General features: G+C 46.2%; 1 protein-coding gene across 1 annotated transcript in view; it reads left to right on the forward strand.

The window, feature by feature from the left end:
* Positions 1-282: 282 nt before the first annotated feature.
* Positions 283-16,710, forward strand: part of LOC118371841 (protein PRRC2C-like) — a 34,456-nt gene continuing 18,028 nt past the window's right edge. Inside the window, 13 exon segments of the mRNA XM_052458841.1 lie at positions 283-742; positions 7,288-7,457; positions 8,066-8,240; positions 8,383-8,633; positions 8,803-9,137; positions 13,664-13,743; positions 13,854-13,981; positions 14,096-14,183; positions 14,342-14,495; positions 14,670-15,420; positions 15,562-15,737; positions 15,900-16,194; positions 16,358-16,559. Of these exon segments, the coding sequence (XP_052314801.1) occupies positions 7,343-7,457; positions 8,066-8,240; positions 8,383-8,633; positions 8,803-9,137; positions 13,664-13,743; positions 13,854-13,981; positions 14,096-14,183; positions 14,342-14,495; positions 14,670-15,420; positions 15,562-15,737; positions 15,900-16,194; positions 16,358-16,559 (2,750 nt within the window). The 5' untranslated portion in view covers positions 283-742; positions 7,288-7,342.

Raw genomic sequence — 16,710 nt, forward strand, 5'->3', positions numbered from 1 at the left:
TATGTATTTTTTATTATTTAACTAGGCAAGTCAGTTAAGAACAAATTCTTATTTTACAACGAGTTCCCAGCGGTTTTGAACTTGGCATAATTCGTTTTTCTCAAAGTTGCCGGAATGCCACGTGTATCCACTTATCAGTACATTTGTAACAGGCTCAACATTACGAAACTTCTATTCGATCAAATAAGCCTCGCGTAATTCGATACTCAGACCACTATACAAAATAGCGTCTCTCTCTAACAGATTTTGTACAAAGTAAATTCTCTCGATTCGCGTCTTCCTCTGGCTTCATCCTACTCCCAAAACTGTCGCTCTGCAGCCGCCGTCTTCTGTGCGTGATGACGTCAGACACCCGTGGACTGGCGGTCTGCCATCTTTGATTGTGAGACAGGCCGCGGCGCAAGCAGCACTCAACGAGAGCAGCACTGTCTCACACGAGATAACGGGTGGGCAACAAAAAAAAAAGACAAACACAAATCGTGACCCTCTTAACGTCCAAACAACGGTGGAGACCCCGGGAAAGAAGAAAGGGCACCGTGTTGGCACAGAATAGATTTGAGGCCCGTGCAAATCGAGAGGAAATGGTTGGATGCTAGCTACTGTACCACGCTAGTTACCTAACTAGCTATCGTTAGCAAGTTAGCCAGTTTTTGTAATCCGCCGGCCACACACTCGGCTTGGATACTACAAAACAAGCCGAACCCAGACGACATACTAGAAGAAGAGAGACCGGCGGTGACAGGTTGGTCGCCATGTCAATAATTTTCTAGCTAGTTCGTGGTGAAAAGCAGGTTAGGAGGTGTGATGGTGTACGCTAGCTACGTTGACCACTTAACTAGCACTGTACGTCCACTGGGAAAAAGCCGAATGTGATGATGATGATTGCGATTTAAGAATTGAAACTGATCTTTGACTCTTCTCAACTACTTAACCCACCATGCTGCAGTATCGTGTAAATCTGAACGATTGCAGCCAAATAGTATTCTACTAGTTTCGAATCATGTTTGATATCGTTAATTTGTGTTCGATTGTTTTGGGCTAGAAAAGGCGCCGGGCCGATGTGACCCATCATGTCTCAACCTAAATCTGATCCATCAAACCATCGGCCTGCCCGTTGTGGTGAACCAGTTAGGCTACAATTTGACCAGTTAGCTAGCTGCACCGATATTTTAATACCATCTCCAAGCCTTGGAACTATTGCTAAAATAAAAAAGCACTGCTAGAGGTTTGAACACGTTACATCGACATTTCTTTGTGTTTTGGGCGTGACAGTGTCGGTGTCCCCAGTTTAAAAATGTACAAAAAAAAGATTAACCTATAAACATTCTCTCTAGACAACATTTACCCAGACAGTTGGCAACCACAGTCCACAGGTCTTTAACATTTCCGGTTGACCGTGATTCTGTCTTCTGGACAAGGCCATTAGTAAATTATATGAGCCAAAATCCATGTTGATCACCTCTGCTACCATTGATTCCGATCACTGACAACGCAGGTATTTATTGTGTTCTCTGGTGTGACTGGTATGCAAATAGTCAGACATTTGACCTGGTCATGAGTGTGGTGAGGAGATGAGTGAGCATGTGCAGCGTGTCAGAGGAGATTGGTTTAGGAAACAGTCCAAAGTGAATCGACCTACTGGTCTTTCTGAATTCCCAGAGTGGGCCAGATGACGCCATTTCATAGGAACGTGAATTTATCCACTTAAATTGATATTGATTTTAAAAAGTCAGCACATGTGAGGAGATAGATAGAGGGATAGTCTCATACTGATCCTGGTACCAAGTTCCAACACCACCCTGCTGTGTGCCGGCAGTGTATAGTTCACCCGCAAGTCAAACTTTGATGTTAAGTCCTTAAAAGTGGTCCATAGTCCAGCTGATTCCATATTCAATGCCCTCTGTTTTGTATATACTTAGGGAAGAAAACAGTAGGCTTTAGTCCCCAATGGCTGGGAAAATATTTAGAAACCATCTAATTCCATCTACCTACAGACTGGAAGATATTGATGTTCCCTCCTCCCAAGAGGCTGCAGCTCACTGTAACTTATTATGGGCTGAATTTCAATAGTCTAAAGTGGCTTCCTCGCTGCGTCTCCTGTCGCTCGTGTCCACTTATCTGAAAACAGGATGAATAGAAGCAAAATGGCGGATTAATCCCATTAGGGATTTCAGATCATTCGAGGTGTGTTGTGGCCCTCTGTTCCATGGCTATCTGTTGACTACTGTTGTATCTCTGTGAGAGGTGACTCAGCTGCTATCCACCTCAGGTGGCACAGTGCACACAATCTTGTCTGTATGTAGCTTCCTGCCATGGGGGCCATCTCGATAGTCTAATGCTGCGTTTAGACGAGACATGCAAAAACCGTCATAACAGTCGGCATAGCGTGACAAAGTAAGAAAATTGGTGACAGAAAAAGCGAGCCAGGACGACATTATGCGTTGCTATTGTGATTTCGGGAAAACAATCAGTGCAAATCAACATCTGGGAGAGAAAAAACGCTATGACGAAAGTGGAAATATTTTAACTTGTGGCAAGTCCCGTCTACCATGGCGGCTGACTACATTCACCGCCAGCCTCAAAGGCATTTACCTTCGTGCTCTCATTAAAAACAAATGACATCCGGTTTGCCGTCTACCTCATACCAACTAACTGCAGCATAAAGCACAGGTGTCAAACTCATTCCTCGGAGGGCCGAGTGTCTGCAGCTTTTCGCACTTCCTTTGTACTTGATAGTTGAATTTAGGTCTCTAATTAATAAAGAACTCACCTGCTTGTCTAGGTTTTAATTGAAAGAAAAACCCAAAAGCCTGCAGACCCTAGGCCCTCGGTGGAAGGATTATGACACCCCTGGTCTAAAGGTTTCCTTTCCTTGTTTTCTTTACCCTCATTTACAGAGATCTGAATGTACTTGGTGAAGGCAAGGAACAAATCAGGATACTTTCTGCCTAGAGGTCACATCCCGCCTTCTGCGCCTCTTTTTCATCTCCGCTCTCCCTGGAGGCGAAAGGCCATGGTTGGAGTTCTAAGGGCTATATGTGTTATGTCACTTTTGATTTTTTTTTAAACCATCTCAAAAAATATTATATGGTAGAGCTGGTTTGCAGAGAGAGATGACTGGGCATGATTTGAACTGAAGCTGTGATGAGGGTTTGTGTCTGGGTTGAGCAGGTGGGCAAGGCTGGGCAATGACCTCTTTGGGAGCATGGCTGGGTTATGTATGGCTGTAGACCTGGCAGATAGAGGTGAGGGCTAAGCAAGGTATGACTTGGGGGCTGGTCAGGTTTATGGGGGGGGTGTTTATGACAATCAGAGGAGCAGAATGTCTGTTTAGGCTGCTTTGTCCTTGTGACTCACACTCTGTCCTTGATTGACTCTGTCCCTTTCTGGGGTCTCTCCCTTGTGCCTGTGGCACACGTAGGGGCTGGCCTTCCCTGTGGAGGAAGTGTATCTGCTTATCTCTCACTCATGCCTCCCCTCTCCCAGACGGTCTGCGTTCTTTGCTAGCAGACGTGTGCCAGTTTACTGTGGCTTGGAGGTTGTCAGCACAGTGTGCCTGTTTGTGACTTTGCTTTTGCTCATACAATCAGTTTGCCCACTGCCTAGAGCAGGGGTATTCAACTGTTACCCTATGAGGTCCGGAGCCTGCTGTTTTTCTGTTATACTTGATACTTAATTGCACCCAACAGGTGTCCCAGGTCTAAATCAGTCCCTGTTTCGAGAGGAAAAATGAAAAAACACAATGGAACTACCGGAGTTGAGGAAATATCTATTACATTTCGGGTTTAACTTTTACTGCAATCGTGAAAGCTTTTGAATTTTGAATGTAAGAGATCTGCAACAACAATTAGTGGGTCCTGCTCTACCATTTGGCCATTCATTTATATTAGAGCATCTTCCATCAGCATTATGTAGGAGTGATGCCACCCACCAGAAGTCATTGAGCATTTGGGAAACAGCACTGTTAGCCTCATTGCTGTGCTGTTAGCTGCCTTGGCCCCCACCATGCTCAAACATTGCTCCTCCATCAATTATGAATGGCTCCCGGCCGTTAGGCAGCACAACCGCATGGCTCAACAAAGGCTGCTCTCTTAGGGCCTGTCGGCATGGCAACACGACATGCCCCATTGAGTGGAGAGAAGCCATTGTGATGGAGAGGTGTAGAGTCTCTCCTAGTCAAGTCACTCTGAAGAGCTGTGGAGTTACCTTCATTCTCTCCCCCTCCCCCCTTTTCTCTCTCCCCCTACCTGCTCATTTCCCCCTTAGCTACCTGATGATGACATCTATCTATATAGTTAGCTAACTAACTATAGCTACTGAAACAGATTGTCGTTTTGTTTTTGGGGAAGAACATTGTTTGCATCCATGAGCTAGATAGCTTTTTTTATGACCAGCACTGTAGGTGCACGAGACAACTTTACCAGCATCATAGCATACGTATCGATGAATCATAGTGACATATGAAATACGAGTGATAGCGTAATAACTACGTAAAACATCTATGAGCGCGTTAAATTGTGACGTGAAGTCATATTCAGGTCCTGCTTGGTCAACAAACTTATTTGACCAGTCAAATAGTATTAAATGGTATATTTTTTGACACATAAAGACCCAAACGGCATTCCATAGAAATCCTGGTTGAGAATGAAACGACTGAACAAATGAACAGCACAGCAAGTAAATGAAAGAAATAGGTTTTTACTGGTAATGGGGACATGCATAAATGCCAACCAAGTAACTATTTTGTGTGTGTAACCTTTATTTAACTAAGCAAGTTAACTTCTTGCGTCGAGCAATCCCGTATCCGGGAGTGTAATCATAGCCTCAAGCTCATTAGCATAACGCAATGTTAACTATTCATGAAAATCGCAAGTGAAATTAAATAAATATATTGGCTCACAAGCTTAGCCTTTTGTTAACCTCTTGCTCCTACCTGACACGCAGGCGTCCCATCTAGACATCTGGAAATGCAAATGCGCTACGCTAAATGCTAATAGTACTAGTTAAAACTCAAACGTTCATTAAAATACACATGCTGGGTATTGAATTAAAGCGACACTCGTTGTGAATCCAGGCAACAGATTTTTAAAATGCTTTTCGGCGAAAGCATGAGAAGCTATTATCTGATAGCATGTAACACCCCAAAAGACCCGCAGGGGACGTAAACAAAATAATTAGCATAGTCGTCGCTACACAAACCGCACAAATAAAATATAAAACATTCATTACCTTTGACCATCTTTTTTGTTGGCACTCCTAGATGTCCCATAATCACTATTGGGTCTTTTTTTATTTTTTATTAAATCGGTCCATATATAGCCTAGATATCGATCTATGAAGACTGTGTGATAAATGGAAAAAAATAGCGTCTTATAACGTACTGTCATTTTTTAAATTAAAAAAGTCGACGATAAACTTTCACAAAACACTTCACAAATACTTTTGTAATGCAACTTTAGGTATTAGTACACGTTAATAAGTGATCAAATTGATCACGAGGCGATGTATATTCTATATGGGGTACGTCTGGAAATAATGTCCGGGTAAATCTCAACCAAAATATCCGGTCGGAGACCTGAACAAATGGCTTGTCTCTTCTTCGTTTGACCAAGAAACAAAGCCTAGGCAAATGACAAGACTGTTGACATCGTGTGGAAGCTGTAGGTATTGCAACCTCAGCCCCATTTAATGTGGTTCGCCTTTATCAATGGGTAGAAGTGGCGGATGGATATATTTTTCCATTTTCAATGATCAGATTTTCCTGCGCTTTTCGATGAAACGCACGTTCTGTTATAGTCACAGCCGTGATTTAACCAGTTTTATAAACGTCTGAGTGTTTTCTATCCACACATACTAATCATATGCATATACTATATTCCTGGCATGAGCAGCAGGGCGCTGAAATGTTGCGTGATTTTTAACAGAATGTTCGAAAAAGTAGGGGGTAGGAGTAACAGGTTAACAACACTGTCATCTCAGATTTTCAAAATATGCTTTTCAACCATAGCTACACAAGCATTTGTGTAAGAGTATTGATAGCTAGCATAGCATTAAGCCTAGCATTCAGCAGGCAACATTTTCACAAAAACAAGAAAAGCATTCAAATAAAATCATTTACCTTTGAAGAACTTCGGATGTTTTCAATGAGGAGACTCTCAGTTAGATAGCAAATGTTCCGTTTTTCCAAAAATATGATTTGTGTAGGAGAAAACGCTCCGTTTTGTTCATCACGTTTGGCTAAGAAAACCCCCCGAAAATTCAGTCATTACAACGCCTAACTTTTTTCCAAATTAACTCCATAATATCGACAGAAACATGGCAAACGTAGTTTAGAATCAATCCTCAAGGTGTTTTTCACATATCTATTCGATGATAAATCATTCGTGGCAGTTTGGTTTCTCCTCTGAACCAAATGGAAAAATGCACGCAGCTGGAGTTTACGCAATAATTGCAACGGAGGACACCAAGCGAGCACCTGGTAAATGTAGTCTCTTATGGTCAATCTTCCAATGATGTGCCTACAAATACGTCACAATGCTGCAGACACATTGGGGAAACGACAGAAAGTGTAGGCTCATTCCTTGCGCATTCACAGCCATATAAGGAGACATTGGAACACAGCGCCTCCAAAATCTGGGGCATTTCCTGTTTGAAATTTCATCTTGGTTTCGCCTGTTGCATCAGATCTGTGGCACTCACAGATAATATCTTTGCAGTTTTGGAAATGTCAGTGTTTTCTTTCCAAAGCTGTCAATTATATGCATAGTCGAGCATCTTTTCGTGACAAAATATCTTGTTTAAAACGGGAATGTTTTTTTATCCAAAAATTAAAAGAGCGCCCCCGTTATCGAAGAAGTTAACAAATTCTTATTTACAATGAGGGCCAAACCCGGACGACTCTGGGCCAATTGTGCGTCGCCCTATGGGACTACCAATCACGGCCGGATGTGATGCAGCCTTGATTTGAACCAGGGACTGTAGTGATGCCTCTTGCACTGAGATGCAGTGCCTTAGACCGCTGCTTCCATGTGTGTGTTTAACTATTTAACTGTACTAGAATGCTTAAGGCTGCTGAAATGTTAAATATTGATTGACGGTATCCGTTTTTTATGTCAAGGAAAATATCGGATATCAGTATCGGCCAAAAATGTCATATTGGTGCATCACTCGTCTGAATACTTTCCGGATGCACTGTATATTATATACATTTTCTGAAGTTACAATACAAATGTCATTAAAGAAATTCTGTGTAGCACTTTTTTGAATAAAGTTTGATTTGTATTGCAGGAGGCTGGTTCTGGGGGTGAGACCAGAGGACCAGACTCAATGAGTTTCCAGCGAAATGTCAGAGAAGTCAGGGCAGAGCACCAAGGCAAAGGATGGCAAGACCAAGTATGCAACCCTTAGCCTCTTCAACACGTACAAGGGCAAGTCTCTGGAGACCCAGAAAACTGCAGGTACGTTCGTACTTCCCAACACGCACACATTTTCTTTTCTTTTCAATGTCTCATTGTAAAATGTTTGTCTCTCCTTGTGGCGAGAGGCCAGTTTGGGTTTGTCCATAATGCAGGGATGCGAACTCGTTGCTTTCCAGCAATATTTGCAGTTTTGATCTGAAAATAGACCATTCATGTGAATTGTGTAGATCTGAAGAAGAATTTTTAAAAATAGTGGGAAATCCAAAACCTGGAGAAACAAAACCAAGATAACGGAATTTGGGCTACAAAATAAATACAAATTCTCCCCTATGTATTCCTGTCCGGGGAGACTGTCATGTCATGATAAACCTTAAACGTAGACCAAAGAACCCTACTCCCCACCCCAGGACACAATTTTCTGTCTATGGTGGTTTGGAAGTTAACAGTTTTGAGATTAATCAAATGTGTATTATATACATGACTTATTCTCAAAAAATAGGCCCCCAAAAAATCACACTGACTTGTCACATGTTTCCGCACAATTCATTTTCTGCCTTTTTGGGTCCTCAACAGTTTGCATCCCTGTAATAAATGTGATTATGTAAACTGCTCATTGCTTAATGTCGATGTTTCATGCCCTCGTCCAGTGGCTGCCAGACATGGGCTCCAGAGTTTGGGTAAGGTTGCTGTCAGTCGGCGCATGCCCCCCCCTGCCAACCTGCCCAGCCTGAAGGCAGAGAACAAGGGCAACGACCCCAACGTTAACATTGTCCCCAAGGACGGCAGCGGCTGGGCCTCCAGACCTGAGGGAGGAGACGAGAGGTGAGATACCAGGGCTGTCCCTTACTGGGTCTCTACATACACTGTTACTAGGTCATAGTTATTTCTGCCTTTAGGTTGTTTCTAAGCCCTAATAATAAACAACTACTTTCCACGATCCCCCGCTTTGTGTTGTGTGTATCAGGCAGTCCGATACCCCCCCACCCCAGCCTAACCCAGGGCCCCCCCAACCCCCAGAGGTCTCGTCCTCTATAGGGTGCAGCAGATCCTGGGCCAACAGCAAGCCACCGCCACCACAGCTAGATGGAGGAGCCCCTCGTGTGAGCAGCCAGTTCCACCAGGAGTTCCCCAGTTTGCAGGCGGCCGGAGAGTCGGAGAAAGGGGAGGGGCAGGAGGAGGAGCCTTATGGACCTGGACCCAGCCTCCGACCTCAGAGTACGAACACACACTCGCATAACCACACACACATTCCCCAGTCTGTCCTTAGAACATGAGCGTTGCACTCTTCTACCCGCTAACTGGGGGACCAAATTACCGACCCAAAGATTGTTACCCTACCATAGAAATGACTGGCCTGTGTTGTCTTGTCTCTGCTCCCCTATAGATGTTGGTAGTTGGCGCGAGGGCGGGGGAAAGAATCTGACCACCTCAGCTAGCCCTTCTGAGATGGACAGCTGTGGGCCAGAGGAGGGAGGGGCAGCTCTCAGCACCCCCTCACCCCCTGGGGAGGTGGAGGAGAGAGGCAGGGTGCCCCCTAATGAGAAGAAAGAGGTCAGGGAGAGGCTGCCCCTGTCTGCCAAGCCTGCACCCCTCTCCTCTCAGCCCAAGCTACAACCCCCCTCTGTTCCAGCCCAGCCTAAACTCAATGGTGGCCAGCAGGCCCCTACCGGTGTGCCTCCCCAGTTCCACGCCCAGTTCAGGGGCATGATGCCACCCTACGTAAGTAATGGACTGATTATTGATTTTTACTTGGTATTAATTTATAATGCCTGTTCACTTGATTCAGTTCCTGTTCGAACATGATTGTTTTCCTCCTTTAACGGCCCATTCACAAACAAGCAACACATTGATGAATGTTAAGGACATTTGTCAAAACTAACATAATGTGCACACAATTTGAATATATGTTAATTATATGTGAAGGAAAATGATAAACAAAGATTTACACTTTTTCTTTCACCTCGTATAAGCGGTCAAAAGCTGACGTTCGTTAGCATTCTCATTAGCTTGGACTGGGTGTGTATTGCTAGTTAGCATATTAGACTATCTAATGGTCGTTATCAATGCAGTCTCTACCCCTTTTCTGTTGAAGATCAACACTTGAAATGGCAATGTTGTTAGACAAGGAATATCAATTACAAACAGTGCTAAAATGTTTTATGTAGATAACATTTGGATAATTGCAATCTGTTGTGACAAAAACCTAGCTAGCTAACCCGCCCAGTCAAAGCCTATGAGAATGCTAATGAATATTGGCTTCAGTGCTTATACTACATGAAATGCTTACTTACAAGCCCTTTCCCAACAAAGCAGAGTTAAAAAGTAAGAACTTGTTGCAAAAGGGAAATGGTAACACAACAACGAGACTATATACAAGGAGTACCATGTCAATGTGCAGGGGTACGGGGTAATTAAGGCAGAATGTACATGTATGTAAGGGTAAAAGTGACTCGGCAATCAGGATAGAAAATAAGAGTAGCAGCAGCGTATGTAACGATTGTGAAGTGTGTCTCTGAGTGTGTGTGAGCATATGTGGTGTGTGTGTCTAAGGTGCTACAGAGGGTAGTGCACACTCACTGGAGTGTGCATATATATAGCTGGTGCAAGAGTCAGTACATATTTAAAGGGGGTCGATGCAAATAGTCAGGGGAGCCATTTGATTAACTGTTCAGCAGTCTTATGGCTTTGTGGTAGAAGCTGTTCAGACGCCTTGTCGCTTCGGTACCGCTTGCTGTGCGTTAGCAGAGAGAACAGTCTATGACACCGCCTGGTATAGATGTCCTGGATGGAAAGGAACTCTGCCCCAGTGATGTACTGTGCCGTACGCACTACCCTCTGTAGCGCCTTAGTCGGATGCCAAGCAGTTGCCATACCAGGCAGTGATGCAGGCAGTCAAGATGCTCTCAATGGTGCAGGAGTGGAACTTGTGAGGATCTGAAGGTCCATGCCAAGTCTTTTCAGCCTCCTAAAAGGGGGAAGAGGCGATGTTGTGCCCTCTTTACTACTGTGTTTGGGTGTTTGGACCATGATGGGTTCTTAATGATGTGACATTTAAACTGCCTTTTTATTGCTAAAATTCCACGTCCATTCTCAGAATAATGGTTCTATTACGTATGTATGACCTCCAGGGCCGGGTAATTCATTTATATCTACCGCGGCCCTTCAGACACAGAACGCGGTACAGTAACATGTCTGTAATTGATATATTTTCAGACAATAAAAATAGAATTCAGACAGTAGAATTCTGCTCCGGCATATAAAGTTCTGTATTGTTTCCCCGACCACAACAAACGTTGCTGATTGATGTGCTGCTGTGTTTATGCAGTTTTTTAGGTGTGCTTTCTATCGACTAAATGTCTTGGTAAGTTACAATTTTTAACTTAAATTGAAATTACTTTTTTAGGAAATAGGGATCTGCGCGCATGCAGTCTAGGATTGACAGTTCTGGTTGCTTAGTGATGGAAGTTAGTCCTGCTTCAGCAGCGGCATTACTTTACAGACAAGAAAAATGTAGTTCATATCTCCAGAGAAGGTTTCGTGTCAGCATTTAAAAAGCCGTAGGGCTTTCTGAGTGGCGCAGTGGTCTAAGGCAATGCATCGCAATCATCTCTACGGACCCGGGTTCGATTCTGTGTTGTAGCTGGCCACGACCGGGAGACACATGAGGCGGTGGGCCTTGTCCCATTGCGCCCTGGCAACTCCTTGTGGTGGTCCGGGCACATGCACGCTGACATGGTCGCCAGTTGTACAGTGTTTCCTCCGACACGTTGGTACGGCTGGCTTCCGGGTTAAGCGAGCAGGGTGTCAAAAGTGCTGCCTGGCTGGGTCGTGTGTCGGAGGACAACCTTCGCCTCTTCCGAGTCCATACCATGGAACAAGACTGTAGCTACCAATTGGATATCATAATATTGGGGAGAAAAATGGGTAAAAAGTACATGCACAAATATCCAGTAAAAATAAACGTAGTAGAACCTACCCTAACGGACAAACAAACATGCTGTAGCCCAGGTGTTTTCAAGGGGCCACCTACCGTTATCTGAAAAGAGTCATCGATACAGGCTATACTGGTAGCCTACTGTAATTTCATATTATGAGACAAAAACGCCCTCAGCTACGAAGAGTAGCCTACGCCATGCGCACAAGACTGGCCCGAAGATACTATACGACATCGATCCCATGAATAAGCTAGGATATTCTACATGCAACAGACTGAAGACTGAACACATACTCCCATCACTAGTGAAGAGACCGAGCAGAAAGGCCATCGTCAGAGAGGGGCAGGCAGAACCATACGCACATGTCTTAGTAGTCTGCATCTCGCAATGTCTTAATTGTCTCGCATGCCTCGCAAATTCACAAGTATTCTTAAGTTCACCTCATCCTCTGGTTTTATTTAAATTAAATTACCGCCTGGTGTCAGAGGAAGTGTCTTGCGGTCGGAGGCCGAGCAATGATGCGGAGGCCAGGCAGTGATGCTCTCGATGTTGCAGCTGTAGAACCTTTTGAGGATCTCAGGACCCATGCCAAATCTTTTTAGTTTCCTGAGGGGGAATAGGCTTTGTCGTGCCCTCTTAACGACTGTCTTGGTGTGTTTGGACCAATCTAGTTTGTTGTTTATGTGGACACCAAGGGATTTGAAGCTCTCAACCTGCTCCCCTACAGCCCCGTCGATGAGAATGGGGACATGCTCTGTACTCCTTTTCCTGTAGTCCACAATCATTTCCTTTGTCTTGGTTACGTTGAGGGATAGGTTGTTATTCTGGCACCACCCGGCCTGGTCTCTGACCTCCTCCCTATAGGTTGTCTCGTCATTGTCGGTGATCAGGCCTACCACTGTTGTGTCGTCAGCAAACTTAATGATGTTGTTGGAGTCGTGCCTGGCCATGCAGTCGTGGGTGAACAGGGTGTACAGGAGGGAACTGAGCACGCACCCCTGAGGAGCTCCAGTGTTGAGGATCAGGTGTTGCTCCCTACCCTCACCACCTGGGGGCGGCCCGTCAGGAAGTCCAGGATCCAGTTGCAGAGGGAGGTGTTTAGTCCCAGGTTCCTTAGCTTGGTGATGAGCGTTGAGGGTACTATGGTGTTGAACGCTGAGCTGTAGTAAATGAACAGCATTCTCACATAGGTGTTCCTTTTGTCCAGGTGGGAAAGGGCAATGTGGAGTGCAATAGAGATTGCATAATCTGTGGATCTGTTTGGGTGGTATGCAAATTGGAGTGAGTCTAGGGATTCTGGGATAATGGTGTTGATGTGAGCCATTACCAGCCTTTCAAAGCACTTCGTGGCTACGAGTCTGTGCTACGGGTCTGTAGTCATTTCGGCAGGTTGCCTTTGTGTTCTTGGGCACAGGGACTATGGTGGTCTGCTTGAAGCATGTTGGTATTACAGACTCAATCAAGGACATGTTGTCAATGAAGACACCTACCAGTTGGTCAGCACACGTCCTGGTAATCCGTCTGGCCCCGCAGCCTTGTGAATGTTGACGTGTTTAAAGGTCTTACTCACGTCGGCTAAGGAGAGCTTGATCACACAGTCACCCAGATAGCTGGTGCTCTCATGCATGCTTCAGTGTTGCTAGCCTCGAAGCGAACATAGAAGGCGTTTAGTTCGTCTGGTAGGCTTGCGTCACTGGGCAGCTCGCGGCTGGTTATCCCTTTGGAATCTGTGATAGTTTGCAATCCTGCCACATTCAACGAGTATCCGGGCCGGTGTAGTAGGATTCGATCATGGTCCTGTTTGATGGTTCGTTGGAGTCGGGATCTCTTATAAATGTCTGATTAGTGTCCTGCTCCTTGAAAGAGGAAGCTTTAAGTCGGTGTGGATGTTGCCTGTAATCCATGGCTTCTGGTTGGGTTATGTATGTACGGTCACTGTGGGGACAACGTTGTCGATGCGCTTATTAATGAAGCCTGCGGCTAAGGTGGTAAACTCCTCCAATGCCCGGAACATATTCAAGTCCGGTAGCATAGATAAAAAATGTTTAAATATTTTCTATAATTTTACTCAACATAGTATTAACATATCTTTCTAATTCTGTAATAGTTTTGACATTGAATTTGTATTTAAGGATGTTTTGCTTGTGACTGGGCCGGAAGTAGGAAAACAATAAGGTGAATAAAAAGATCCCCTGATGCGGGATGTTTTCTTGACAATAGTTGCTAGTTTGCTAAACATTTCTTTAACCTTGCAGAGTGGGATTCTCCTAGTAATGGCTGGGTGCTGTGTGTTTCTGTGTCCTGTTCTAGATGTTCAATGCGTATCCCAGGATGCCCTTTACTCCAGTGCCAGGGAACATCAGATACCCTGTTCCACAGGATGGAGCCAGGTGAGTACATCTACATCCCAACACTCTTCATCATTATTACAACACAACTTCGTAGACCTCGCATCACCCATTCCTCGGTGTACTGACCTTCCTGTGTGTTGGCTCCCCAGGAGGGTCCGTCCCCAGCACGGGCCCCCCCAGGCCTGGATCAAGGACCCAGATAGACCCTCCATCATCAGCGCCACAGAGCTTAAAGAGCTTGACAACCTGGACACAGAGGCTGATGAGGGCTGGGCTGGTAAGACTCATCTGTATTTATACATAATGATTCTTTACCTTCATTACGTTATCGTGGCTTTTCACATAAACTTGATGTAACGGTAACCCTCAGCTTTCCCTATCTGTTCTCCAGGAGCTCAGATGGAGGTCGACTACACAGAGAAACTCAACTTCAGTGACGACGAGGAGAACCATGCCGCCAAAGAGAAAGGGGAAAACTGGTGAGTCTCACTGAAGAAGGTGCTTCCTTTTCTGCCTCACTACCTGGGTGTGTGAGACTGTTTTTGAACATTGGTTTTCGGTACACCTCAAGACTGTTATGTTAGCCTAGGCATTACCAAGACTCCTAACCATTGCACTCTCTCTCTCACTCACTCAGGGAGTGGATGGGTAAAGTGGAGCGGATGAGGGCACAGCGCCCGTCAGACGGCCAGGAGGGCAGCAAAGGCTCATGGGTAGATGGAAGGGACCCCAGGGTGCTTTCCCTAGGCAGTAAGGGGGTGTACAAGACCGGCCCACCACAGGACCACCAGGTGAGGCTGAGGGTGGCTGGTTGACTTGGTTTGGGGTGTGTTTGACTGGATGGAGGGGTCCAGGACTAATGCGCCATCAAGAGCTTTACTATACAAGTTCATTTAGGCTTTGGAGGTTCTAAGGTAAAGTAGTAGTGTTAGATCATCTTTTTCGCTCGCTCTCTCTCTCTCTAGGGTCAGCTAGGTGGGCGCTCGGTGGGCAGCGGAGCCCCTCGCGTGGCCAAACCCCCCACCATTGCTCCCCCTGCTGGTGAGGAGGAGTGCGAGGCCTGGCGCCAGAAACACAAGAAGCAGGACCTGTCGGAAGCGGTAGAAAGAGCCAGGCGGAGGAGAGAAGAGGAGGAGAGGAGGATGGAAGAACAGAGACTCACCGCTTGCGCAGAGAAACTCAAACGCCTCAACGAGAAACTCCACCCGGCAACAGATGCCAAGCACGGCCCTGCTGCCGAGACAACCAATGAAGAGACTGGAGCTGTGTGTGAAGACGCACCTCCTTTCTCTGTTCTTCCCCCTGTCTCCAACACTGCACCATCGCAGCCTGCTCCTTCCTCTCAGCCCCCGAACATATCAGCCCCTCTCCAAGACCGAGAGAGTGTGGAGAGGGAAAGGATTGAGAGAGAGAGTGTGGAGAGGGAAAGGATTGAGAGAGAGGGTGTGGAGAGGGAAAGGATTGAGAGAGAGTGTGTGGAGAGGGAAAGGATTGAGAGAGAGCGTGTGGAGAGAGTAGAGCCTATTGCGAAGGAAGAGAGTCAGTTTGTGCCTCGCCAGCCCAGCCCTCCAGCCCAGAGACCATTGTCCATACCCCCAGAGCCTCGGCTCGGAGAGGGTCCCCTGAGTGAGGTGAGCCCTCTGGTGGAGGAAAGCCAGACTGAGAGACTGACACCCATGCCTATCAGAGACTACTTCAGCACCGATGAGAGCAGAGGTGAGCCCCCTGGCAGAGCCCTGTGTTTCCAACAACATAAATTAACCAGCCGCTTTACCTCCCACACTTTCACTCCAAGAAGAGCCACTATTTGTTTATTTCAATTGTTTAATTTCAGTGTCTCTCTCGCTCTCTCTCTAGTGGAGGAACCTGTGCCGCTCACTCTGCCCCTTATGGACCCCCTCAGTGGAGAGGACGCCCCTGTGGCCCCCCTGGACCTTGATGGAGAGGTGGGGGCTGCCATGCGCCCCTCTCTCACCTCTGGATACTCGAAACAGTTCCAGAAGTCTCTGCCTCCGCGCTTCCTCAGGCAGCAGGTATTGGACTTGTGTTGCTTAATTTCAGATGTGAAATTGGATATAGAAAACAGTTACCAAATTCCATTACATTCTATCGCTGGAGTCCTGATCTTTTTAACATTGTCCATGTTATTTTGAAGAGGATCCCTGTATCGAACTCCTACTTTTTTCTCCTTGCAGGAGCAGATGAAGCAGCAGTGGCAGCAGCAGCAGCAGCAGCAGCAGGGGGGTGGTGCTGGTGGTGGTGGGGCTGTGTCCCCATCAGGAGGAGGTGCGGGTGGAGGATGTGTAGCTGCCTCCCAGCAGCAGCACCGCTCCCTGTACCAGCCCGTCGGCCCCCCTCACCACCAGCATCAGCAGCACCTGGCTAACATGGGCTTTGACCCCCGCTGGCTCATGATGCAGTCATATATGGACCCCCGCATTATGTCTGGAAGACCACCGCTCGACATGCCAAACATGCACCCTGGACCTGGTACGACAATACTGACATACTGTGTCTCTTTTGACTGTTTAGGTTTGCATGTCTTCTGTGAGATTTGCTGCCCTGTATGTGTTTGGCACAAAAGACATGAATTGTTAGAGAGAGAGATAGATATATATCTAACATTTTGACTGTCCCTTCTCTTCGTCTCCAGGGCGGATTCCTCCTAAGCAGATAGTTCGTAGAGAGCCAGGGGACAGCTCCAGTTCTGACTCCTTCGACCACCTGACCAGGCCCATACGGGACCACAGTCTCCCTTCTGAACCGCGCATAGTATGGGGATCTGACCCATACCCCCAATCTGAACCCCTTCCCTCTGTCACACCCCCTAAAGGACGGGAGGACGAGGACAGCAGGTGAGTAGACGACAACACTCAGGCTGCATCTTATTACACTAACCTGGCGGCAGGTAGCCTAGTGGTTAGAGCGTTGGACTAGGAACCGGAAGGTTGCGAGTTCAAACCCCCGAGCTGACAAGGTACAAATCTGTTGTTCTGCCCCTGAACA

The sequence above is a fragment of the Oncorhynchus keta genome, chromosome 1 (assembly GCF_023373465.1).
Source record: "Oncorhynchus keta strain PuntledgeMale-10-30-2019 chromosome 1, Oket_V2, whole genome shotgun sequence".
Taxonomy (NCBI): Eukaryota; Metazoa; Chordata; class Actinopteri; order Salmoniformes; family Salmonidae; genus Oncorhynchus; species Oncorhynchus keta.